This window comes from Salmo salar, chromosome 18 (genome assembly GCF_965601325.2).
Source record: "Salmo salar chromosome 18, fSalSal1, whole genome shotgun sequence".
NCBI lineage: Eukaryota > Metazoa > Chordata > Actinopteri > Salmoniformes > Salmonidae > Salmo > Salmo salar.
In genome coordinates, this window is record NC_138308.1 from 41,467,536 (window position 1) to 41,494,788 (window position 27,253).

Genomic DNA, 27,253 nt, shown 5'->3' on the forward strand with positions numbered 1-27,253 from the left:
TATACAACTGGCACCCTATTCCCTGTATACAACTGACACCCTATTCCCTGTATACAACTGGCACCCTATTCCTTGTATACAACTGGCACCCTATTCCCTGTATATAACTGGCACCCTATTCCCTGTATACAATTGGCACCCTATTCCCTGTATACAACTGGCACCCTATTCCCTGTGTACATCTGGCACCCTATTCCTTGTGTATAACTGGCACCCTATTCCCTGTATATAACTGGCACCCTATTCCCTGTATACAACTGGCACCCTATTCCCTGTATACAACGGACACCCTATTCCCTGTATACAACTGGCACCCTATACCTTGTATACAACTGGCACACTATTCCCTGTATACAACTGGCACCCTATTCCCTGTATACAACTGGCACCCTATTCCCTGTATACAACTGGCACCCTATTCCCTGTGTACATCTGGCACCCTATTCCTTGTATACAACTGGCACCCTATTCCCTGTATACAACTGGCACCCTATTCCATGTATTTATCTGGCACCCTATTTCTTGTATGCAACTGGCATATTATTGCCTGTATACAGTTCCTTCATAAATACCCCTTGACTTTCTCCACATTTTGTTGTGTTACAGTCTGAACTTAAAATGGATTACATTGAGATGTTTAGGCACTGGCCTACACACAATACCCCAGAATGTCAAAGTGGAATTATGATTAAAAAGAAATGTACAAATTAGTGAAAAGCTGAAATGTCTTGAGTCAGTAAGTATTCAACCCCTTTGTCATGGCAAGCCTAAATCAGTTCAGGAGTAAAATTGTCATTAACAAGTCACATAATAAGATGCATGGACTCACTCTGTGTGCAATAATAGTGTTTAACATAATGTTTTTATGACTACCTCATCTCTCCACCCCACACATACAATTATCTGTAAGGTCGAGCAGTGAATTTCAAACAGATTCATCCACAAAGACCAGGGAGGTTTTCCAATGACTTACAATGAAGGGCATCTATTGGTAGATGGGAGGAAAAAAGAAGCAGACATTGAAAATCCCTTTGAACATGGTGAAGTTATTCGTTACTTTTTGGATGGTGTATCAATACACCCAGTCAATATAAAGATATAGGCGTCCTTCCTAACTCAGTTGGCGGAGAGAAAGGAAACCGCTCAGACATTTCACCATGAGGTCAATGGTGACTTTAAAACAGTTACAGAGCTGTGGTAGGAGAAAACTGAGGATGGATCAACAACATTGTATTTACTCCACAATACTAACCAAATTGACAGAGTGAAAAGAAGGCAGCTTGTGCTGAATAAAAATATTTCAAAGCATGCATCCTGTTTGCAAAAGGCACTGAAGTAATACTGCAACAAATATGGCAAAGCAATTAACTATTAACACAAAGGGTTTTGTTTGGGGCAAATCGAATACAACACATTACTGAGTACAACTCTTCATATTTTCAAGCATAGTGATGGCTGCATCATGTTATGGGTATGCTTGTGATCGTTAAGGACTGGGGAGTTTTTCAGGATAAAATATAAACAGAATGGAGCTAAGCACAGACAAAATTCTAGAGGAAAACCTGGTTCAGTCTGCTTTCCACCAGACACTGGGAGATGAATTTACCTTTCAGCAGGACAATAACCTAAAATACAAGGCCAAATCTACTAACCAAGGAGACAATGAATGTTCCTGAGTGGCCGAGTTACAGTTTTGACTTAAATCTGCTTGAAAATATATGGCAAAACCTAAAAATGGTTGTCTAGCAATGATCAACAACCAATTTGACATAGCTTGAACCATTTGTTAAAGAATAATGGGCAAATGTTGCCCAATCCAGTTGTGGAAAGCTCTTAGAGACTTACCCAGAAATACTCACAGCTGTAATCACTGCCAAAGGTGATTCTAACACGTATTGACTCAGGGGGTTGAATACTTATCCAATCAACATATATTAGTGTTTTATTATTCATACATTTTTTTGCAAATTTTTCTACCACTTTAACATTACGGAGTATTTTGTGTAGATTGTTGAATTTTTTAATAATCAATTTAATCTGACTTTGTAACATAACAAAATGTGGAAAAGGTCAAGGGGTGTGAAAACTTTCTGAAGGCACTGTAGTGCACTACTGTTGACCAGAGCCCAGTTCTGTTGACTGTGTTGCCTGTTGACTACAAAGCAGCTGCTAGAAGCTGACTCAGGATTTGACAGCTTCAATTTGCCTCAACGAGCCTCCTGAACACCTTTCTGCCAACATATTGAGGGAGTCGATGAGACAGCCTGGCGTGACATCCCCTCTCGTACTGATACTGGCAGGTGACCATCGACTCTAGGGTTGCATCCCAAATGGCACCCTAGACCTTTTACAGTGCACTACTTTTAACCAGAGCTCTGTGCTCTCTCTAGTTAAAAGTAACGCACTATAATGGTAATTTGGTCCGTTAGTGCAAGCGAGGTTGGCAATGAACCATTGAACCTGCTGTGAAGAGAGGGAGGGAAAACAAATGAGGGGCTAGACAGAATGAGAGAGGAATAGAAAGAAGGAACGATAATGAGGGAGATAGTGTTGTGTCTTTGGCATCATTAAAGTGAAGACTGTTATTTTATCAAATCAATTCTCTGTAATTATTATTACGTGATTAAACTAATCACGTAAATGTCATTAACTAGGAAGTCGGGGCACCAAGACAAAACTTCAGATTACAAAGTTATAATTTTCCTAATATAACTTTTCAGATATTTTAATATCTGATCAATTAGTCTTCTGATTAATGAATTATTCTTTACCTCACGTTAGTCTCATTCCAAACGTTGTAAATTGTTGGTTATCTGCACGAACCCAGCCTTCACTATGAATCATCCATACATCAATTGTCTTAATCATTTATTTACTAACTAACTAAATAATCACAAAAATGCATAACAAACAAACAGTAGATAAGGTTACAAGGAAGTGATAGGGGATGTGCCCTAGTGGGCTAAACCGGCATGGCGGCTTGGTAAACAAAGGGACTGAGAAGGGAGCGAAAGACAAAGACACTACACAGTTGATAATTATAACAATTGAAATGCTAATCCTTCGCATTCAGTCGACATAAATTCTAGCTGCAGACTAGTAATTAGTATCGAAGATTTGCTCTTATTCTGTCGGTATCGATAGTCTCAGAGTTGAACCATTTCCACCAGTGTAGCCAATGTTCCACGTGGTTTGGTTAGGAATTCAACAACCGAGGAATGCATGGTCTCTACTCAAACCTTAGCCCTCTCGGTAATCGAGGTACGCATGGTCTGAAGATGATTTCTCCAGGTGGGGGTTTTATTCGGCACAGTAAAAAAATCTGTCCCATGACGCCAAATCAATGTCTGTACTCATGGAGGCGGGCCAATGACTTAGTGAAACTTTAAAGGGAATTGGATTCTCTTTCATTAAACAGTTTAAAATCACATTACATAATTTCACAAACAGTTTCATCTTTACTCATTCATTTTATACAATAATTAGATGCAAATCTCATAACGGAGGTAATGTGGCTGTATTGTCTCTCATGGGGTCACAAACATTAGACAAAATGGACCGGTCGTAGCTGGATTCTCCACCGACCATTTACACATACTCCAAAACATGGATATTGTTCAGTTCTCATGTTCTGTGAGATAGAAGAAGTTCCTTTGTTCTACTGTGAACCCTCTCTCTATACTGCATGGCCATGGCGGAAAGAGAGTCTCCTCCAGGAATTTACGACCTGAGATAACAGAACCTGGGTGTAGGGGGAAGAGAGAGGTGGTGAGAGAGTTGGTGCTTGCTATATCAAAAAGAGGGCCACATCATGACAATAGAGAGAGAGAGGAACAGAGAGAGGTAACGATTGTGAGAGAGAGGAACAGTGAGAGAGAAAGAGAAACAGAGAGAGAGGGAACGATAATGAGATAGATTAAGAAAGAAAGAGGAACAGAGAGAGAGAGGAAATGATAATGAGAGAAATAGAGAGAGAGAGAGAAAGCAGACTTGTCAAATTCTTACCAAAATACCATATGACAGACCAAATACACATCCTAATTGATAAACAAACCAAAACAAATGCAAAATCTTCTGATGCTTTGTTGATTTTCAAAAAAGCTTTTAATCAATCCTGTCAGAGATCCTGGTAATTAGAGATACCCAATCAATCCTGTCAGAGATACTGGTAATCAGAGAGATACCCAATCAATCCTGTCAGAGATACTGGTAATCAGAGAGATACCCAATCAATCCTGTCAGAGATACTGGTAATCAGAGAGATACCCAATCAATCCTGTCAGAGATACTGGTAATCAGAGAGATACCCAATCAATCCTGTCAGAGATACTGGTAATCAGAGAGATACCCAATCAATCCTGTCAGAGATACTGGTAATCAGAGAGATACCCAATCAATCCTGTCAGAGATACTGGTAATCAGAGAGATACCCAATCAATCCTGTCAGAGATACTGGTAATCAGAGAGATACCAAATTGCTTTGGATAATAGCGTCTGGAAAGTGGCAGGTATTGTTATATTATTTAGGTGAAATGTATTTGCTTGGTTGTTGTTTACTTACTGTTATATACAGTTATATCTGTAAAATATAAGCCCTGTCTGTCTAGAGACACTAGAGAACAGCTGTTATATTAGACAGTCTGTAAAACAGAAGCCCTGTCTGTCTAGAGACACTAGAGAACAGCTGTTATATTAGACAGTCTGTAAAACAGAAGCCCTGTCTGTCTAGAGACACTAGAGAACAGCTGTTATATTAGACAGTCTGTAAAACAGAAGCCCTGTCTGTCTAGAGACACTAGAGAACAGCTGTTATATTAGACAGTCTGTAAAACAGAAGCCCTGTCTGTCTAGAGACACTAGAGAACAGCTGTTATATCAGACAGTCTGTAAAACAGAAGCCCTGTCTGTCTAGAGACACTAGAGAACATCTGTTATATCAGACAGTCTGTAAAACAGAAGCCCTGTCTGTCTAGAGACACTAGAGAACAGCTGTTATATCAGACAGTCTGTAAAACAGAAGCCCTGTCTGTCTAGAGACACTAGAGAACAGCTGTTATATTAGACAGTCTGTAAAACAGAAGCCCTGTCTGTCTAGAGACACTAGAGAACAGCTGTTATATCAGACAGTCTGTAAAACAGAAGCCCTGTCTGTCTAGAGACACTAGAGAACAGCTGTTATATCAGACAGTCTGTAAAACAGAAGCCCTGTCTGTCTAGAGACACTAGAAAACAGCTGTTATATCAGACAGTCTGTAAAACAGAAGCCCTGTCTGTCTAGAGACACTAGAGAACAGCTGTTATATTAGACAGTCTGTAAAACAGAAGCCCTGTCTGTCTAGAGACACTAGAGAACAGCTGTTATATTAGACAGTCTGTAAAACAGAAACCCTGACTGTCTAGAGACACTAGAGAACAGCTGTTATATTAGACAGTCTGTAAAACAGAAGCCCTGTCTGTCTAGAGACACTAGAGAACAGCTGTTATATCAGACAGTCTGTAAAACAGAAGCCCTGTCTGTCTAGAGACACTAGAGAACAGCTGTGTGTTTTCTCTTGTAGAGCTGAAAATAATATTCAGTTTTGACTCACTGCAGTAAGTAAAAATACACTACATGACCAGAAGTATGTGGACACCTGCTCATCGAACATCTCATTCCAAAATCATGGGCATTGATATGGAGTTGGTCCCCCTTTGCTGCTATAACAGCCTCCACTCTTCTGGGAAGATTTTCTACTAGATGTTGGAGCAGTGCTGCTCAAGAGCATTAATGAGGTCGGGAACTGACGTTGGGCAATTATGCCTGGCTCGCAGTCGGCGTTACAATTCATCCCAAAGGTGTTTGATGGAATTGAGGTCAGGGCTCTGTGCAGGCCAGTCAAGTTCTTCCACACCGATCTCGACAATCAATTTCTGTATGGACCTCGCTTTGTGCACGGAGGCATTGTCATGCTGAAACAGGAAAGGGGCCTTCCTCAAACTGTTGCCATAAAGTTGGAAGCACAGAATCGTCTAAAATGTCATTGTATGCTGTAGCATTAAGATTTCCCTTCACTGGAACTAAGGGGCCTAGCCTGAACCCTGAAAAACAGCCCCAGACAGTTATTCCTCCTCCACCAAACTTTACAGTTGGCACTAAGCATTGGGGCAGATAGTGTTCTCCTGGCATTCGCCAAACCCAGATTCGTCCGTCGGTTCACCAGATGGTTTCCACTGCTCCAGAGTCAAATGGCGGCGAGCTTTACACCACTCCAGCCGACAGTTGGCAATGCGCATGGTGATCATAGGCTTTTGTGCGGTTGCTCGGCCATGGAAACCCATTTCCTGAAGCTACCGACGAACAGTTATTGTGCTGACGTTGCTTCCAGAGGCAGTTTGGAACTCGGTAGTGAGTGTTGCAACCGAGGACAGATGATTTTTACATTCTACACGCTTCAGCACTCGATGGTCCCGTTCTGTGAGCTTGTGTGCCCTACCACTTCACGGCTGAGCTGTTGTTGCTCCTAGACATTTCAACTTCACAATAACAGCACTTATAGTTGACCAGGGCAGCTCTAGCAGGGCATACATTTTAAGAACTGACTTGTTGGAAAGGTGGCATCCTATGACGGTGCCACGTTGAAAGTCACTGAGCTCTTCAGTAAGTCTATTCTGCTGCCAATGTTTGTCTATGGAGATTGCTTGGCTATGCGCTCAATTTTATACACCTGTCAGTAATTGGTGTGGCTGAAATAGCAGAATCTACTGATTTGAAGGGGTGTCCACATACTTTTGTATGTACAGTTGAAGTCGGAAGTTTACATACACTTAGATTGGAGTCATTAAAACTTGTTTTTCAACCACTCCACAAATTTCTTGTTAACAAACTACAGTTTTGGCAAGTCGGTTAGGACATCTACTTTGTTTATGACGAGTAATTTTTCCAACAATTGTTTACAGACAGATTATTTCACTTATAATGCACTGTATCACAATTCCAGTTGGACAGAAGTTTATATACACTAAGTTGACTGTGCTTTTAAACAGCTTGGAAAATTCCAGAAAATTAGGTCATGGCTTTAGAAGCTTCTGATAGGCTAATTGACATCATTTGAATCAATTGGAGGTGTATCTGTGGATGTATTTCAAAACCTACCTTCAAACTCAGTGCCTCTTTGCTTGACATCATGGGAAAATCAAAAGAAATCAGCCAAGTCCTCAGAAAAACAATTGTAGACCTCCACAAGTCTGGTTCATCCTTGGGAGCAATTTCCAAACGCCTGAAGGTACCACGTTCATCTGTACAAACAATAGTATGCAAGTATAAACACCATGGGACCACGCAGCCATCATACCGCTCAGGAAGGAGACGTGTTCTGTCTCCTAGAGATTAATGTACTTTGGTGCGAAAAGTGCAAATCAATCCCAGAACAACAGCAAAGGACCCTGTGAAGATGCCGGAGGAAACAGGTACAAAAGTATCTATATCCACAGTAAAATGAGTCCTATATCGACATAACCTGAAAGGCCACTCAGCAAGGAAGAAGCCACTGCTCCAAAACCACCATAATAAAGCCAGACTACGGTTTGTAACTGCACATGGGGAAAAAGATTGTACTTTTTGGAGAAATGTCCTCTGGTCTGATGAAACAAAAATAGAACTGTTTTGGCCATAATGACCGTCGTTATGTTTGGAGGAAAAAGGGGGAGGCTTGCAAGCCGAAGAACACCATCCCAACCGTGAAGCATGGGGGGTGGCAGCATCACGTTGTGGGGGTGCTTTTCTGCAGGAAGGACTGGTGCACTTCACAAAATAGATGGCATCGTGAGGTAGGAAAATTATGTGGATATATTGAAGCAATCTCAAGACATCAGCCAGGAAGTTAAAGCTTGGTCGCAAATTGGTCTTCCAAATAGACAATGACCCCAAGCGTACTTCCAAAGTTGTGGCAAAATGGCTTAAGGACAACAAAGTCAAGGTATTGGAGTGGCCATCACAAAGCCCTGACCTCAATCCTATAGAAAATGTATGGGCAGAACTGAAAAAGTGTGTGCGAGCAAGGAGGCCTACAAACCTGACTCAGTTACACCAGCTCTGTCAGGAGGAATGGGCCAAAATTCACCCAACTTACTGTGTGAAGCTTGTGGAAGGCTACCCAAAACATTTGACCCAAGTTAAACAATTTAAAGGCAATGCTACCAAATACTAATTGAGTGTATGTAAACTTCTGACCCGCTGGGAATGTGATGAAAGAAATAAAAGCTGAAAGAACTAATTATCTCTACTATTATTCTGACATTTCACATTCTTGAAATAAAGTGGTGATCCTAACTGACCTAAAACTGGGAATTTTTACTAGGATTAAATGTCAGGAATTGTGAAAAACTACGTTTAAATGTATTTGGCAAACGTGTATGTAAACTTACGATTTCAACTGTATAGTGTATATACAGTATTTGATTGATGACTTGTGCACCCTCATGTCTGAATCTTAATGTACCTGTATCTTACCTGCAGTCTATCATGCCTGCTATGTATATTACCTGCTATGTATATTACCTGCTATGTGTCATGCCTGCTATGTATCATACCTGCTGTGTATCATACCTGCTGTGTATCATATCTGTAATGTATCACACCTGCTGTGTATATTACCTGCTATGTATCATAACTGCTGTGTGTCATACCTGCTGTGTATCATACCTGCTACGTATCATACCTGCTATGTGTCATACCTGCTTTGTCTCATATCTGCTATGTATCATACCTGCTATGTATCATACCTGCTATGTCTCATACCTGCTATGTGTCATACCTGCTATGTATCATACCTGCTATGTCTCATACCTGCTATGTGTCATACCTGCTATGTATCATACCTGCTATGTACCATACCTGCTACCTCTCATACCTGCTATGTCTCATGCCTGCTATGTTTCATACCTGCTATGTATCATACCTGCTATGTATCATACCCGCTGTGTGTCATACCTGCTGTGGGTCATACCTGCTATGTATCATACCTGCTATGTCTCATACCTGCTGTGTGTCATACCTGCTGTGTATCATACCTGCTATGTCTCATACCTGCTGTGTGTCATACCTGCTATTTATCATACCTGCTATGTATCATACCTGCTATCTATCATACCTGCTATGTATCATACCTGCTATGTATCATACCTGTTATGTGTCATACCGGCTATGTACCATACCTGCTACCTCTCATACCTGCTGTGTCTCATACCTGCTATGTCTCATACCTGCTATGTATCATACCTGCTATGGATCATACCCGCTGTGTTTCATACCTGCTGTGGGTCATACCTGCTATGTATCATACCTGCTATGTCTCATACCTGCTGTGTGTCATACCTGCTGTGTATCATACCTGCTATGTCTCATACCTGCTGTGTGTCATACCTGCTATTTATCATACCTGCTATGTATCATACCTGCTATCTATCATACCTGCTATGTATCATACCTGCTATGTGTCATACCCGCTGTGTGTCATACCTGCTGTCGTCATACCTGCTATTTATCATACCTGCTATGTATCAGACCAGCTATTGTCTCTCCAGCCGTTGTGCTCTTTTACAAGGTTTTAACTCCTAAAACTGGGGAGCTACACCGTCTGTGTTTCTCTGAAATTAAAAAGCAAAAAAATCATTTATATGATCAGAAAATGAACTTTGATTTCCTTCTTCTTCTTCTTTGTTTTATTTTTCTCTCTACCTCCTCCACCTCCTCCTCCTCTTCCAGCTGTGGACACCACCAAGGATCCGTGCCAGAAGGTGAAGTGTAGCCGCCACAAGATCTGTGTTACCCAGGGTTACCAGAGAGCAATGTGTGTCAATGTCAACCGGAAAAAGCTGGAGCACAGGTGGGTAATCAATCAATCAATGAATAAATCACTCAGAGATTCACAGGCAGAGGCATCTGGTGGGGGGAGTCTGCATATCATTGGTCCTGGAGGGAAAACTGTGCTCACCAGGGGAGCTTATTCCGTGGTGTTATCGTTGACAGCAGGCGTCTGTCAGCATGTCTTCTGAACAGCAGCACTATTGATTACATCGCTGTCGTCGTGCCAACGTGCTGTACGTCTGTACGCCCAGAATGATGTCATTTCTTCTAGAACATTCCTGCTGTGCCATGATTAATTAAAAAGGTATAAGTTGCATCCCCAAATAGCATCCTATTTTCTTTAAAGTGCACTACTATTGACCTTAGGGTTCTCCTAAAAGTGGTGCACTTTGTAGGGAATAGGTTTTCCATTTGGGGTGCATCCATAAAAATGTAGTCAAACTAAACGTGACACTTCCCTCGTATTGTTTTGTTCTGCATCAGACACACACTCACAAACACACACACACTCACATACACACGCACACGCACACATATACACGCACGCACACGCACACATATACACACACACACACACACACACATACACCCACACACAAACTCACACACATACACACACACAATAAGCAGATAGAGTATCTCTCTTGGGTGTTATTCTACATAGTTAAAATATTCTCCCTTTACCCAGTAGACCAGATCCACCATGATGTTTATAGATGAACCTTTACCCAGTAGATCAGATACACCATGATGTTTATAGATGAACCTTTACCCAGTAGACCAGATACACCATGATGTTTATAGATGAACCTTTACCCAGTAGATCAGATACACCATGATGTTTATAGATGAACCTTTACCCAGTAGACCAGATACACCATGATGTTTATAGATGAACCTTTACCCAGTAGACCAGATACACCATGATGTTTATAGATGAACCTTTACCCAGTAGACCAGATACACCATGATGTTTATAGATGAACCTTTACCCAGTAGACCAGATACACCATGATGTTTATAGATGAACCTTTACCCAGTAGACCAGATACACCATGATGTTTATAGATGAACCTTTACCCAGTAGACCAGATACACCATGATGTTTATAGATGAACCTTTACCCAGTAGATCAGATACACCATGATGTTTATAGATGAACCTTTGGGATATTATTATTTATGAAACATTTTGATCTAAGTGAAAGCATGAGATTTAAATACATCTGATAGAGACCCAGCCTCTGAACCTCAGGCTTTCAAGACCAAATTTAAAGGATGACGCCGCAAGAATGAAATAACATAACAACCATGGTGGCCATGGCAACACAATGCCCCACTGCTGTCTATCTCAGGTATCATTATATATCTGCTTCTTGTGAAAAACAGAAATAGTGGCCGGAACAAACGTAATCAGAAAAAGACGTGTTAACGGATTGAAATATATAATTATATATATATTATTATTTCCTGCAAAGTCTATATGCAGCGACAGCAAGACTTTCGTCTTTCTCAATAAACAGCTTCATCTTTTTGACGCTACCCTTGAGATGAGGGAGCAACAGTGGTGTGGAATGAAGTGTTGTAAGCACGAACACAGCCGTGCTAACTGCTAACCCTGCTCAGCATCATTAACTAAGAGGCACTGCTAATTGGCGTGATCCTGGACAACACCCTGTCGTTCTCCACTAACATCAAGGCGGTGACCCGATCCTGTAGGTTCATGCTCTACAACATTCGCAGAGTACGACCCTGCCTCACACAGGAAGCGGCGCAGGTCCTAATCCAGGCACTTGTCATCTCCCGTCTGGATTACTGCAACTCGCTGTTGGCTGGGCTCCCTGCCTGTGCCATTAAACCCCTACAACTCATCCAGAACGCTGCAGCCCGTCTGGTGTTCAACCTTCCCAAGTTCTCTCACGTCACCCCGCTCCTCCGCTCTCTCCACTGGCTTCCAGTTGAAGGTCTCATCCGCTTCAAGACCATGGTGATTGCCTACGGAGCTGTGAAGGGAACGGCACCTCCATACCTTCAGGCTCTGATCAGGCCCTACACCCAAACAAGGGCACTGCGTTCATCCACCTCTGGCCTGCTGGCCCCCCTACCTCTGAGGAAGCACAGTTCCCGCTCAGCCCAGTCAAAACTGTTCGCTGCTCTGGCACCCCATTGGTAGAACAAGCTCCCTCACAACGCCAGGACAGCGGAGTCAATCACCACCTTCCGGAGACACCTGAAACCCCACCTCTTTAAGGAATACCTAGGATAGGATAAAGTAATCCTTCTAACCCCCCCCCCCCCCCCCCCCCCCCTTAAAAGATTTAGATGCACTATTGTAAAGTGGTTGTTCCACTGGATATCATTAGGTGAATGCACCAATTTGTAAGTCACTCTGGATAAGAGCGTCTGCTAAATGACTTAAATGTAATGTAATGTAATGTAATGTAATGTAATGTAAATGTCTAATGCTACTGCTAATGCTACTGCTAATGTTACTGCTCATGCTAATGTAGAGTACAGGAAGCTATTGGGGTTTGTTTTTGGAAGTGGATGTGCTGCTCACTAAGTATGAACCCCAATGTTCAGTAGAGGAGATGAACAAGCCAAGCAGAGTCAAGTTGACGTAGTTTTTAAGAAGTTGTATCTTATGTCCTCCCTTTGTGATTGTTTAGAAGTTGTATTACAGGAGTTATTATAGATAAGCAAGTAGGCATTGTCTGTGTCTGTTAACTAATCTCCATTTTTCCTCTGTAGAAGCAGACAGCCTGTAGAGCTGATGCCTCATGAGAACACCTGTAAGCCCTGCCCTGTGGTCGCTGCCTCCCCTGTGTGTGGTACGGATAGACACAACTACGCCTCTCAGGTACTAACATACCTCCTCTCTCTCGCAATTAAATTATCCCTCTCTCTCCCTCTCTCTCTCCCTCTCTCTCTCCTCCTCTCTTAATTAAATACCGCTATCTCCCACACTCTCTCTCCCCTTCTCTCTCTCTCTCTCTCTCTCTCTCTCCTCCTCTCTCTCGCAATTCAATTATCCCTCTCTCTCTCCCTCTCTCTCTCCTCCTCTCTTAATTAAATACCCCTATCTCCCACACTCTCTCTCCCCTTCTCTCTCTCTCTCTCTGCTCCTCCTCTCTCTCAATTCAATTCTCCCTCTCTCACCCTCTCTCTCTCCCCCTCTCTCTCTCTGCCTCTCTCTCTCTCTCTCTCTCTCCTCCTCTCTCTCCCCCTCTCTCACCCTCTCTCTCTCCCCCTCTCTCTCTCCGCCCCTCTCTCTCTCTCCCTCTCTCTCTCCTCCTCTCTTAATTAAATACCCCTATCTCCCACACTCTCTCTCTCCTTCTCTCTCTCTCCTCCTCTCTCTCAATTGAATTCTCCCTCTCTCTCCCCCTTTCTCTCTCTCTCTTCTCTGTCTCAATTCAATTCTCCCTCTCTCCCCCCTCTATCTCTCCTCCTCTCTCAATTAAATTCTCTCTCTCTCAACCTCTCTCTCTCCCCCTCTCTCTCTGCCTCTCTCTCGTCTCCCCTCTCTCTGTCCCCCTCTCTCTCCTCTCTCTCTCAAATCAATTCTCCCTCTCCCCCCTCTCTCATGTCTCCCTGTATATCTGGTTCCACACTGGTAGCAAGAGGACAAGTGCACTGTACCGCTGGATGAATGCAAATGCAGGTGTTCGTCCCAAATGGCACCCTATTCCCTTTATAGTGCACTACCTTGACCAGGGCCCATAAGGAATAGGCTGCCATTTAGGACGCAGATCAGGATGAATGCAATGCATGCGTGTGATGAATGTCTGTCTCAGGTTTGAACAGCGTAGCACCGTATCACTGGCCACTACTTTCCCCCTTTATTGATTTATGTCGTTTTTAATTCTGACCTTGATGAGAATGACTGCTCACTCAGCCCCTTCTCCCACGTCTCTCCTGCCTCTCTCTTGCCTCTCTTCCTCTTCTCTCCTTCCTATCTCCCTCCTCTCCCTTCTCTCTCTCTCTCCCTCCTCTCTCTTTCCTCTCTCCACCCTCTCCCTTTCCTCTCTCCCTCCTCTCTTCCTCTCTCCCTCCTCTCTTCCTCCTCTCTCCCCCCCTCTCTCTCTCTCTCCTCTATCCCTACTGTCTCTCCTTTCTCCCTTCTCTCTCTTCCTCCTCTCTCGCTCTCTTTCCCTCTCCTTCCTCTCTCCCTCCTCTCTCTCTCTTTCCTCTCTCTTTCCTCTCTCCCTCCTCTCTCTCTTCCCCCTCTCTCTTTCCTCTCTCTTTCCTCTCTCCCTCCTCTCTCCCTCCTCTCTCTCTCTTGCTCTCTCTCTCCCTCCTCTCTCTCTCTCTCCTCTATCCCTACTGTCTCTCCTTTCTCCCTTCTCTCTCTCCCTCCTCTCTCGCTCTCTTTCCCTTCCCCTCCTCTCTCCCTCCCTCTCTCTTTCCTCTCTCCTCTCTCCCTCCTCTCTCCCTCTTCTCTCTCTCTTGCTCTCTCTCTCTCCTCTCTCTCTCTCTCTCTCTCTCTCGCTCTCCTTCCTCTCTCCCTCCTCTCTCCCTCCCTCTCTCTTTCATCTCTCCCTCCTCTCTCCCTCCATCTCTCTTTCCTCTATCCCTCCTCTCTTCCTCTTCTCTCTCTCTCTTGCTCTCTCTCTCCCTCCTCTCTCTCTCTCCTTCCTATCTCCCTCCTCTCCCTTCTCTCTCTCTCTCTCCCTCCTCTCTCTTTCCTCTCTCCACCCTCTCTCTTTCCTCTCTCCCTCCTCTCTTCCTCCTTTCTCCTGCCTGTCTAAGTTTCTCTGTCTTTTGCTCTCTCTTCTCTATTTTTCTCTCTCCAGCTTCTCTCTCCTCTCTCCTGCATCTGTGCCTCCTCTGTCATTTGAATGAGCAATCTGTTTTTCTGCGGTCACCCCCATAAATATTTTATCGGCATTCAAGCTTAGCCTGCTCAACTCAGGCAAGCCAGGACCTGGCACCGCCTCAGGTGTGTTTGTGTGTGTGTCCCTGGACCTGGCACCGCTTCTCCCTCTCTCTCTGTCTCGCTCTCTCTCTCTTCTCTCTCTCTCTCTCTCTCTCTCTCTCTCTCTCTCTCTCTCTCTCTCTCTCTCTCTCTCTCTCTCTGCTGCAGGTGTAAAAGCAAGAGTGCTACTGTTGTAAATGCTCATTAAGCTGTGTGTGTGTCCCTGTGTGTGTGTCCCTTTGTGTGTGTGTGTGTGTGTTCCTGTGTTTTCCTGTGTGTGTGTGTGTGTGTGTGTGTGTGTTCCTGTGTGTGTGTGTTCCTGTGTGTGTGTGTTCCTGTGTATGTGTTCCTGTGTGTTCCTGTGTGTGTGTGTGTTCTTGTGTGTGTGTGTTCTTGTGTGTATGTTGTTTTAAAAGTATGATTAGCTCTGTGCTCTTGTCTCTGATTAATATACACAATATATACAAAGTATGTGGACACCCCTTCAAATGAGCAGGTTCGGCTATTTCAGCCACACCCGTTGCTGACAGGTGTATAAAATTGAGCACACAGCCATGCAATCTCCATAGACAAACATTGGCACTGGAATGGCCCGTACTGAAGAGATCAGTGACTTTCAATGTGGCACCATCATAGGATGCCACCTTTCCAACAAGTCAGTTTGACAAATTTCTGCCCTGCTCGGTCAACTGTAAGTGCTGTTATTGTGAAGGTGAAACGTCTAGGAACAACAACGGCTCAGCCACAAAGTGGTAGGCCATATAAGCTCACAGAACGGGACCATCGAGTGCTGTAGTGTGTAAAAAGTGTCTGTCCTCGGTTTGCAACACTTACTACCGAGTTCCAAACTGCCTCTGGAAGCAACGTATCCACAAGAACTGTTCGTTGGTAGCTTCATGAAATGGGTTTCCGTGGCAGAGCAGCCGCACACAAGCCTAAGATCACCATGCGCAATGCCAAGTGTCGGCTGGAGTGATGTAAAGCTCACTGCCATTGGACTCTGGAGCAGTGGAAATGCGTTCTCTGGAGTGAAAGAATCACGTTTCACCATCTGGCAGTCCAAACAGATGAATCTGGGTTTGGCGGATGCCAGGACAACCCTACCTGCCCCAATGCATAGTTCCAACACAGAGTCCTGACCTCAACCTCATCAAACACCTTTGGGATGAATTGGAACGACGACTGTGAGCCAGGCCTAATCACCCAACATCAGTGCCCCCGACCTCACTAATGCTGTTGTGGCTGAATGGAGGCAAGTCACTGCAACAATGTTCCAACATCTAGTGGAAAGCTTTCTCAGAAGAGTGGAGGATGTTATAGCAGCAAAGGGGGACCAACTCCATATTAATGGCCATGATTTAGGAATGAGATGTTGGACCAGCAGGTGTCCACATGGTCATGTAGTGGAGATGGTGTGTAGATTTGTACTGTTGTTGAACTGTAGTGTAATCTCTCTCGCTCTCTCTCTTTCTCTTGCTCTTGCTCTCTCTCTGCCTGCTCTCTCTCTCTCTCTCTCTATCTCTCTCTCCCTCCCTCTCCCTCTTGCTTTATCCTCTCTCTCTCTCCTCTCTCCCCCCTTCTGTCTCTCTCTCTCCTCCAGTGTAAGTTGGAGCAGCAGGGCTGTCTAACAGGGAAGGAGCTGAGTGTGAAATGCCAGGGCATGTGCCCCTGTGCCACCGCTGCTGACCCCATAACAGAGACCGAGGACAAACACGGCAAGTACACACACACATACAGTGAAGGAAAAAAGTATTTGATCCCCTGCTGATTTTGTACATTTTACCACTGACAAAGAAATTATCAGTCTATAATTTTAATGGTAGGTTCATTTGAACAGTGAGAGACAGAATAACAACAAAAAAATCCAGAGAAACGCATGTCAAAAATGTTATAAAATGATTTGCATTTTAATGAGGGAAATAAGTATTTGACCCCTCTGCAAAACATGACTTAGTACTTGGTGGCAAAACCCTTGTTGGCAATCACAGAGGTCAGACGTTTCTTGTAGTTGGCCACCAGGTTTGCACACATCTCAGGAGGGATTTTGTCCCACTCCTCTTTGCAGATCTTCTCCAAGTCATTAAGGTTTCGAGGCTGATGTTTGGCAACTGGAACCTTCAGCTCCCTCCACAGATTTTCTATGGGATTAAGGTCTGGAGACTGGCTAGGCCACTCCAGGACCTTAATGTGCTTCTTCTTGAGCCACTCCTTTGTTGCCTTGGCCGTGTGTTTTGGGTCATTGTCATGCTGGAATACCCATCCACACCCATTTTCAATGCCCTGGCTGAGGGAAGGAGGTTCTCACCCAAGATTTGACGGTACATGGTCCCGTCCATCATCCCTTTGATGCGGTGAAGTTGTCCTGTCCCCTTAGCAGAAAAACACCCCAAAGCATAATGTTTCCACCTCCATGTTTGACGGTGGGGATGGTGTTCTTGGGGTCATAGGCAGCATTCCTCCTCCTCCAAACACAGCGAGTTGAGTTGATGCCAAAGAGCTCCATTTTGGTCTCATCTGACCACAACACTTTCACCCAGTTGTCCTCTGAATCATTCAGATGTTCACTCCCTTTAAGAGTGTGCTCCTAATCTCAGCTCGTTACCTGTATAAAAGATACCTGGGAGCCAGAAATCTTTCTGATTGAGAGGGGGTCAAATACTTATTTCCCTCATTAAAATGCAAATCAATTTATAACATTTTTGACATGCGTTTTTCTGGATTTTTTTGTTGTTATTCTGTCTCTCACTGTTCAAATAAACCTACCATTAAAATTATAGTGTCACGTCCTGACCAGTAATAGGGGTTATTTGTTATTATAGTTTGGTCAGGACGTGGCAGGGGGTGTTTGTTTCATATGGTTTGGGCTATGTATTTAGGTAGAGGGGTATTTGTTTTATATGGTTTGGGGGGGTTATGTGTATGTAGAGGGGTGTTGGATTTATGTGTTCCGGGATTTTTGGTTTATGTTCTTGTTTTGTATTCTAGGGTTTCTATGTTGTGTATTCCTTTGTTGGCCTGGTGTGGTTCTCAATCAGGAACAGATGTACATCATTGTTTCTGATTGAGAGTCATACTTAGGGAGCCTGTTTTCCACCTGTCCCTTGGTGGGAGATTGTTTTTGCAATGCTGTGTATAGCCTGCGAAACTGTCGTACTGTCGTTCTTTGTTTATTGGTTTTTCGTGTTCACTTTACAAATTAAAGTAAATATGAGCACTCAATCCGCTGCGTATTGGTCCGATACTGATTTCTCCTTATCAGAAGACGAAGATTATGACATATAGACTGATCGTTTCTTTGTCAGTGGGCAAACGTACAAAATCAGCAGGGGATCAAATACTTTTTTTCCCTCACTGTACACACACAGTCACGCACACACACACACACACACTGTTGTTCTGTAAGCATGTGTGTGTTGTTCGCCAGTGTGTGTTGTTCGGTAAGTGTGTGTGTGTTGTTTGGTCAGTGTGTGTGTTGTTCTGTCAGTGTGTGTGTTGTTCTGTCAGTGTGTGTGTGTTGTTCTGTCAGTGTGTGTGTTGTTTGGTCAGTGTGTGTGTTGTTCTGTCAGTGTGTGTGTGTTGTTCTGTCAGTGTGTGTGTTGTTCTGTAAGTGTGTGTGTTGTTCTGTCAGTGTGTGTGTGTTGTTCTGTCAGTGTGTGTGTGTTGTTTGGTCAGTGTGTGTGTTGTTCTGTCAGTGTGTGTGTGTTGTTCTGTCAGTGTGTGTGTGTTGTTCTGTCAGTGTGTGTGTTGTTTGGTCAGTGTGTGTGTTGTTCTGTCAGTGTGTGTGTGTTGTTCTGTCAGTGTGTGTGTGTTGTTCTGTCAGTGTGTGTGTTGTTCTGTCAGTGTGTGTTGTTCTGTCAGTGTCGTCTGCGTGTCAAGGTCTCTAGCTGTTTGTCAGACAGCAGCCTGTGTTGTTCTGTCAGTGTGTGTGTTGTTCTGTCAGTGTGTGTTGTTCTGTCAGTGTGTGTTGTTTGGTCAGTGTGTGTTGTTTGTTCAGTGTGTGTTGTTCTGTCAGTGGGTGTTGTTCTGTCAGTGTGTGTTGTTTGGTCAGTGTGTGTTGTTTGGTCAGTGTCGTCTGCGTGTCAGACAGCAGCCTGTGTTGTTCTGTCAGTGTGTGTTGTTTGGTCAGTGTCGTCTGCGTGTCAGACAGCAGCCTGTGTTGTTCTGTCAGTGTGTGTTGTTTGGTCAGTGTCGTCTGCGTGTCAGACAGCAGCCTGTGTTGTTCTGTCAGTGTGTGTTGTTTGGTCAGTGTCGTCTGCGTGTCAGACAGCAGCCTGTGTTGTTCTGTCAGTGTGTGTTGTTTGGTCAGTGTCGTCTGCGTGTCAGACAGCAGCCTGTGTTAGCCAGCTGCCAACGGAAGCCATCTATTGAACGTAGCTGTTTGGTGATGTTGATATGACTGAGGCCTAATGATGTGTTATTCTATGGGAGAGGATACCTTTTTCCTCCCTCACCACTTCCTCATACAGCAGCTGTCTCTCTTTGAGTTCAACACAAGTCAATCTGAGAGACTGGGGTTAGTAGGTAGACTAGCAGTGGTCTGATTGAAAAGTCTCCCACTCTGTGAGTGAAATAGTCTTTCTGTCATGATGCCCTTCGTTATTTAGAGTGGACATATATCCTGATATCTAGACGCACCATTGATTGTCCATGACTCTTGGTGGTGTGGAACTGCCAGTAGATTCAAACAGTTGTTCATCTCAGTGTCTACTGGTACAGCAAGTTGTTGATGTCTACATTAGCTAGCGAGATCATTGTGCAACATGTTGCTGGGGATAATGTGTTGATTATTACAAATACTGTGTGATGTTTATTGAGATAGTGAATGAGGTAGTTGTGGACTCGGTGAGACCTGTCCTACTGTATGGTAGTTGTGAGACCTGTCCTACTGTATGGTAGCGATGATATAAATGATGGTTGCCTCATGGAAGGTGAGCCCCAGGCCTGTGTGTGTGTTATGTTATGAGCTGTGGGCTTTCCCTTTCCTCCCCTCAGCAGAGAGCTGTACCGGGCAGGACCTGGCAGACCTTGGAGACCGCCTCAGAGACTGGTTCCAACTGCTCCATGGAAACGCCAAGCAGAACAACTCAGGCAAGCCTGGACCTGGCACCGCTTCAGGTGAGTGTATGTGTTTGTGTGTCCCTGGAGCTGGCACCACCTCTCTCTGTCTCTCTTTCTCCCTCTATCTCTCCTCTCCTCTCTCTCCTCTCTCTCCTCTCTCTCTACTCTCTATTCTCTCTCCTCTCTCTCTACTGGCTATTCTCTCTCTCTCCTCTCGCTCTAATCTCTATTCTCTCACTCTCTCTCCTCTCGCTCTAATCTCTATTCTCTCACTCTCTCCTCTCTCTCTCTCTCTCTCTCACACACTCTCTCCTCTCGCTCTTCTCTATTTACTGGCTATTCTCTCTCACTCTCTCTCCTCTCTCTCCCTCTACTCTCTGCTCTCTCCTCTCTCTCCTCTCGCTCTACTCTGTATTCTCTCACGCTCTCTCCTCTCTCTCCCTCTACTCTCTGCTCTCTACTCTGTCTCGCTCTCTCTCTCATTTCTCTCTGCTCTCTCGTCTCTCTCCTCTCTCTCGTCTCTTCCAGCACACTCCTTTATGCTGTGATTTACAGCTGACATCTCAGTTATGACAGTCCGTAATGAAATCTTCACCCAATAAAGAGCTATACACAAAGTAGCACATTCCTGTCTGAGTTGCAATGTGTTTGGAAGTCATCAGTGTCACAGACAGACCTTCGCCTGGACCGTATTGAATTAAACTCAGGACCACGTTGTATCATGCGTAAAGTAAATGGATATTTAATATAGCTTCCTACATGGCCCTCAAGCTGAATATAACAAACAAATCATGGTTCAGGTGGAAATACAGAAGGGCCTCCTCCCAGAGACACCCTCTCAGATGTTCTCCCAGAACCCAGGAGGGCTGAAGCCCCACCCCATAGCATCCCCTCTGTCACAGGTGCAGCTCATCGCCTGTGATCAGAGATAGAGGGAGGAGAGACAGGGAACAAAGAGAGAACAGCGTGACATCACAACAACATATCACAGCAACATGATATCACAGCAACATGACATCACAGCAACATGACATCACAGCAACATGACATCACAGCAACATGACATCACAGCAACATGACATCACAACAACATGACATCACAGCAACATGACATCACAGCAACATGACATCACAGCAACATGACAGCACAACAACATGACATCACAGCAACATGACATCACAGCAACATGACAGCACAGCAACATGACATCACAGCAACATGACATCACAGCAACATGATATCACAGCAACATGACATCACAGCGACATGACATCACAACGACATGACATCACAGCAACATGACATCACAGCAACATGACAGCAAAGCAACATGACATCACAGCAACATGATAGCACAGCAACATGACATCACAGCAACATGACAGCACAGCAACATGACATGCCAGCAACATGACATCACAGCAACATGACATCACAGCAACATGACATCACAGCAACATGACAGCACAGCAACATGACAGCACAGCAACATGACATCACAGCAACGTGACATCACAGCAACATGACAGTACAGCAACATGATATCACATAACTCCCATTCACACAACTACTGAAGAATAACAGATCAGGGTGAAACATAGAACTGTAAGTTACATTTACATTTACGTCATTTAGCAGACGCTCTTATCCAGAGCGACTTACAAATTGGTGCATTCACCTTATGATATCCAGTGGAACAACCACTTTACAATATTGCATCTACATTTTTTAAGGGGGGGGGGGGGGGGGGGGGGGGGTTAGAAGGATTACTTTATCCTATCCTAGGTATTCCTTAAAGAGGTGGGGTTTCAGGTGTCTCCGGAAGGTGGTGATTGACTCCGCTGTCCTGGCGTCGTGAGGGAGCTTGTTCCACCATTGGGGTGCCAGAGCAGCGAACAGTTTTGACTGGGCTGAGCGGGAACTGTGCTTCCTCAGAGGTAGGGGGGCCAGCAGGCCAGAGGTGGATGAACGCAGTGCCCTTGTTTGGGTGTAGGGCCTGATCAGAGCCTGAAGGTATGGCGGTGCCGTTCCCTTCACAGCTCCGTAGGCAATCACCATGGTCTTGTAGCAGATGCGAGCTTCAACTGGAAGCCAGTGGAGAGAGCGGAGGAGCGGGGTGACGTGAGAGAACTTGGGAAGGTTGATGATGTTGATGAAATATGGATTATGACATGGATTATGGATTATGACACTGGCCAGTATAATAAAGGATGAACACATAAACATTCATACATCCACTCTGTCATTCTCAGCCCTCCCGTCGAGACAGAGATAGTAGGCACCCTGTGAATGTCACGACTTCCACCGAAGTCGGTTCCTCTCCTTGTTCGGGTGGCGTTCGGCGGTCGGCGTCACCGGTCTTCTAGCCATCGTCAATCCACTTTTCATTTTCCATTTGTTTTGTCTTGTTTTCCTACTCACCTGGTTCTCATTTCCCTCATTAAGTGTTGTGTATTTAACCCTCTGTTCCCCCCCATGTCTTTGTGTGGAATTGTTTGTTGTAAGTGTTTGTGCACATGGTTACTGGTGCGCGTCGGGTTTTGTACCTATGTTGGTATTTTCTTTATACCGTTGGTTTTTGGAATTAAACTGCTCCGGCTATTACCTAGTTTTGCTTTCCTCGTCTGACTTTACTGCCACCAGTTACGCACCCCTTACAGTGAAGGCCTCCTTTAAAATATACCTTATGTGGCAGTAGGCAGGAAGAGGAGACGTGAAGTGAAACACATTCACAATCAAGTCATTTCCTTGTATTTGTTTAGCCAGGAGAGTCCACTCAGTAACACTTGCCATTGTTTTCCAGGGAGTCCTGGGTTCCATAAACGAATCACATTTTGTTTCATTTCATCTTTGTTTTGATTGAATTTAATTGACCTGGGATTTGATTTGACCTGCACTTTGATTTGATGTGTCTTGAAAGACATCTAGTAAGTAAAATGTATAATTATGTGTATGTTTTCTATCCTCAGTCCTGGACAAGAGCCTGGTGGCCAGCTGTAAGGATTCCATAGGCTGGATGTTCTCTAAACTGGATACTAATACTGATCTGTATCTGGACCAGGTAACTTTGTCTAGTCTGTTAATCCTTTTATTTGTTTTACCATGGAGGACCACTTTGAAAACAAGTGTTTTAATGAATACTTTCAGTTGTTTTCTTTCTGGGATCAGATTCTCGTCTAGTTTTACACATACAGTACATGATGTGTTTTCTTTCTGGGATCAGATTCTCGTCTAGTTTTACACATACAGTGCATGATGTGTTATTTTTACCCCAAATAAAATAAAATACATTTCAATTCAGGCCGAGCTGGCAGCTATCAACCTGGACAAGTATGAGGTGTGCATCTGGCCCTTCTTCAACTCCTGTGACGGCTACAAGGATGGGAGGGTATCCACCGCAGAGTGGTGCCTCTGTTTCTGGAGGGAAAGTGAGTGTTACTGGCTGACTGACTGACTGACTGACTGACTGACTGACCCAGGGTTCTGCTTCTGGAGGGAAAGTGAGTGTTACTGGCTGACTGACTGACTGACTGACTGACTGACCCAGGGTTCTGTTTCTGGAGGGAAAGTGAGTGTTACTGGCTGACTGACTGACTGACTGACTGACCCAGGGTTCTGTTTCTGGAGGGAAAGTGAGTGTTACTGGCTGACTGACTGACTGACTGACTGACTGACTGACTGACTGACTGACTGACTGACTGACTGACTGACTGACCCAGGGTTCTGCTTCTGGAGGGAAAGTGAGTGTTACTGGCTGACTGACTGACTGACTGACTGACCCAGGGTTCTGTTTCTGGAGGGAAAGTGAGTGTTACTGGCTGACTGACTGACTGACTGACTGACTGACTGACTGACTGACTGACTGACTGACTGACCCAGGGTTCTGCTTCTGGAGGGAAAGTGAGTGTTACTGACTGACTGACTGATTGACTGACTGACTGACCCAGGGTCCTGCTTCTGGAGGGAAAGTGAGTGTTACTGGCTGACTAACTGACTGACTGACTGACTGTCTGACTGACTGACTGACTGTCTGACTGACTGACTGACCCAGGGTTCTGCTTTTGGAGGGAAAGTGAGTGTTACTGACTGACTGACTGACTGACTGACTAACCCAGGGTTCTGCTTCTGGAGGGAAAGTGAGTGTGTGACCAATCTGTGGTTTAAGGGACCACAATGGAAATAAGTCCTGACTGTATTGTGCTATCCCTGACAAGTACATTTTTTTTTTAACTGTCAAATAAAATCAATCTTAAGGCTGTGTAAGACTGCTGAGATCTGCTGCTGTATAAATACATCACCAATAGTGTTGTCTCTGCTTCTGGGGATGTGAGTGTTACTCTCTCTCTCTCTGTCTCTCTGTCTCTCTCTCTGTCTCTCTCTCTCTGTCTCTCTCTCTCTCTCTCTCGTTCTCTCTCTCTCTCGTTCTCTCTCTCTCGCTCTCTCTCTCGTTCTCTCTCTTTCTCTCGTTCTCTCTCTCTCTCTGTCTCTCTCTCTCTCTCTCGTTCTCTCTCTCTCTCGTTCTCTCTCTCTCGTTCTCTCTCTCGTTCTCTCTCTCGTTCTCTCTCTTTCTCTCGTTCTCTCTCTCTCTCGTTCTCTCTCTCTTTCTCTCTCGTTCTTTCTCTCTCTCTTTCTCTCTCTCTTTCTCTCTCTCTGTCTCTTTCTCTCTCACTCTCTCTCTGTCTCTCTCTCTTTCTTTCTCTTTCTCACTCTCGTTCTCTCTCTCTTTCTCTCTCTCTCGTTCTCTCTCTTTCTCTCTCTCTCTCTTTCTCACTCCCTCTCTCCCATCCAAAGGCATCCATTATGCTAGTTCACTCAGCACTTAGTTGATAATCAATTAGAGTATAAAGGGATGAAATACAAGATTTACTAAACCAATCAATACAGGAGAAAAGTGTGATTATGAAAACGATTGATTGAAATTCCATTTAGAATAGAATGGTTGAAATGCTTTTCCTGCCGTCACTTCTCTGTGGTCTTCCTCAGAGCCCGCTTGTCTGGCTGAACTAGAGAGGATCCAGGTTCAACAAGTGGCCAAGATGAAGCCTGGTAAGTGTCTGTCTTATAACAGGGACTTTACAGGAAATATGTCCCAAATGGCACCCTATTCCCTACATAGTGCACTACTTTTGCCCAGGGTCCATATGGCTGTGGTTAAAAGTAGTGCACTATGTAGGGAATAGGGTGTCATTTGGGAGTTACTCAATAAGATGACTGAATGTAGTATATTGGTGTCTATGACTGCTATTAACTGAAAGGTTTTCTATATTGGTGTCTATGACTGCTATTAACTGAAAGGGTTTCTATATTGGTGTCTATGACTCTGCTATTAACTGAAAGGTTTTCTATATTGGTGTCTATGACTCTGCTATTAACTGAAAGGGTTTCTATATTGGTGTCTATGACTGCTATTAACTGAAAGGTTTTCTATATTGGTGTCTATGACTGCTATTAACTGAAAGGTTTTCTATATTAGTGTCTATGACTCTGCTATCAACTGAAAGGTTTTCTATATTAGTGTCTATGACTCTGCTATCAACTGAAAGGTTTTCTATATTGGTGTCTATGACTCTGCTATTAACTGAAAGGTTTTCTATATTGGTGTCTATGACTGCTATTAACTGAAAGGTTTTCTATATTGGTGTCTATGACTCTGCTATTAACTGAAAGGTTTTCTATATTGGTGTCTATGACTCTGCTATTAACTGAAAGGGTTTCTATATTGGTGTCTATGACTGCTATTAACTGAAAGGTTTTCTATATTGGTGTCTATGACTCTGCTATTAACTGAAAGGGTTTCTATATTGGTGTCTATGACTGCTATTAACTGAAAGGGTTTCTATATTGGTGTCTATGACTGCTATTAACTGAAAGGTTTTCTATATTAGTGTCTATGACTCTGCTATTAACTGAAAGGTTTTCTATATTGGTGTCTATGACTGCTATTAACTGAAAGGTTTTCTATATTGGTGTCTATGACTGCTATTAACTGAAAGGGTTTCTATATTAGTGTCTATGACTCTGCTATTAACTGAAAGGTTTTCTATATTAGTGTCTATGACTCTGCTATTAACTGAAAGGTTTTCTATATTGGTGTCTATGACTCTGCTATTAACTGAAAGGTTTTCTATATTGGTGTCTATGACTGCTATTAACTGAAAGGTTTTCTATATTAGTGTCTATGACTGCTATTAACTGAAAGGGTTTCTATATTGGTGTCTATGACTCTGCTATTAACTGAAAGGTTTTCTATATTGGTGTCTATGACTGCTATTAACTGAAAGGTTTTCTATATTGGTGTCTATGACTCTGCTATTAACTGAAAGGTTTTCTATATTGGTGTCTATGACTCTGCTATTAACTGAAAGGTTTTCTATATTGGTGTCTATGACTGCTATTAACTGAAAGGTTTTCTATATTTGTGTCTATGACTGCTATTAACTGAAAGGGTTTCTATATTAGTGTCTATGACTCTGCTATTAACTGAAAGGTTTTCTATATTAGTGTCTATGACTCTGCTATTAACTGAAAGGGTTTCTATATTAGTGTCTATGACTCTGCTATTAACTGAAAGGTTTTCTATATTAGTGTCTATGACTGCTATTAACTGAAAGGTTTTCTATATTGGTGTCTATGACTCTGCTATTAACTGAAAGGTTTTCTATATTAGTGTCTATGACTCTGCTATCAACTGAAAGGTTTTCTATATTAGTGTCTATGACTCTGCTATCAACTGAAAGGTTTTCTATATTGGTGTCTATGACTCTGCTATCAACTGAAAGGTTTTCTATATTAGTGTCTATGACTCTGCTATTAACTGAAAGGTTTTCTATATTGGTGTCTATGACTCTGCTATTAACTGAAAGGTTTTCTATATTAGTGTCTATGACTCTGCTATTAACTGAAAGGTTTTCTATATTAGTGTCTATGACTCTGCTATTAACTGAAAGGTTTTCTATATTAGTGTCTATGACTCTGCTATTAACTGAAAGGTTTTCTATATTAGTGTCTATGACTCTGCTATTAACTGAAAGGTTTTCTATATTAGTGTCTATGACTCTGCTATTAACTGAAAGGTTTTCTATATTAGTGTCTATGACTCTGCTATTAACTGAAAGGTTTTCTATATTAGTGTCTATGACTGCTATTAAGTGAAAGGTTTTCTATATTAGTGTCTATGACTGCAATTAACTGAAAGGTTTTCTATATTGGTGTCTATGACTCTGCTATTAACTGAAAGGTTTTCTATATTGGTGTCTATGACTCTGCTATTAACTGAAAGGGTTTCTATATTGGTGTCTATGACTGCTATTAACTGAAAGGTTTTCTATATTAGTGTCTATGACTCTGCTATTAACTGAAAGGTTTTCTATATTAGTGTCTATGACTCTGCTGTTAACTGAAAGGTTTTCTATATTGGTGTCTATGACTCTGCT

General features: G+C 43.5%; 1 protein-coding gene across 1 annotated transcript in view; it reads left to right on the top strand.

The window, feature by feature from the left end:
* The window catches only part of LOC106591216 (testican-2), a 67,266-nt gene that overhangs the window by 14,536 nt on the left and 25,477 nt on the right, over positions 1–27,253 (top strand). The window contains exons 3-9 of the mRNA XM_082964542.1: positions 9,743–9,863; positions 12,595–12,703; positions 16,362–16,476; positions 19,754–19,876; positions 22,790–22,881; positions 23,122–23,248; positions 24,804–24,866. Coding sequence (XP_082820668.1) covers positions 9,743–9,863; positions 12,595–12,703; positions 16,362–16,476; positions 19,754–19,876; positions 22,790–22,881; positions 23,122–23,248; positions 24,804–24,866 — 750 coding nt within the window. The remainder of the gene's footprint in view (positions 1–9,742; positions 9,864–12,594; positions 12,704–16,361; positions 16,477–19,753; positions 19,877–22,789; positions 22,882–23,121; positions 23,249–24,803; positions 24,867–27,253) is intronic.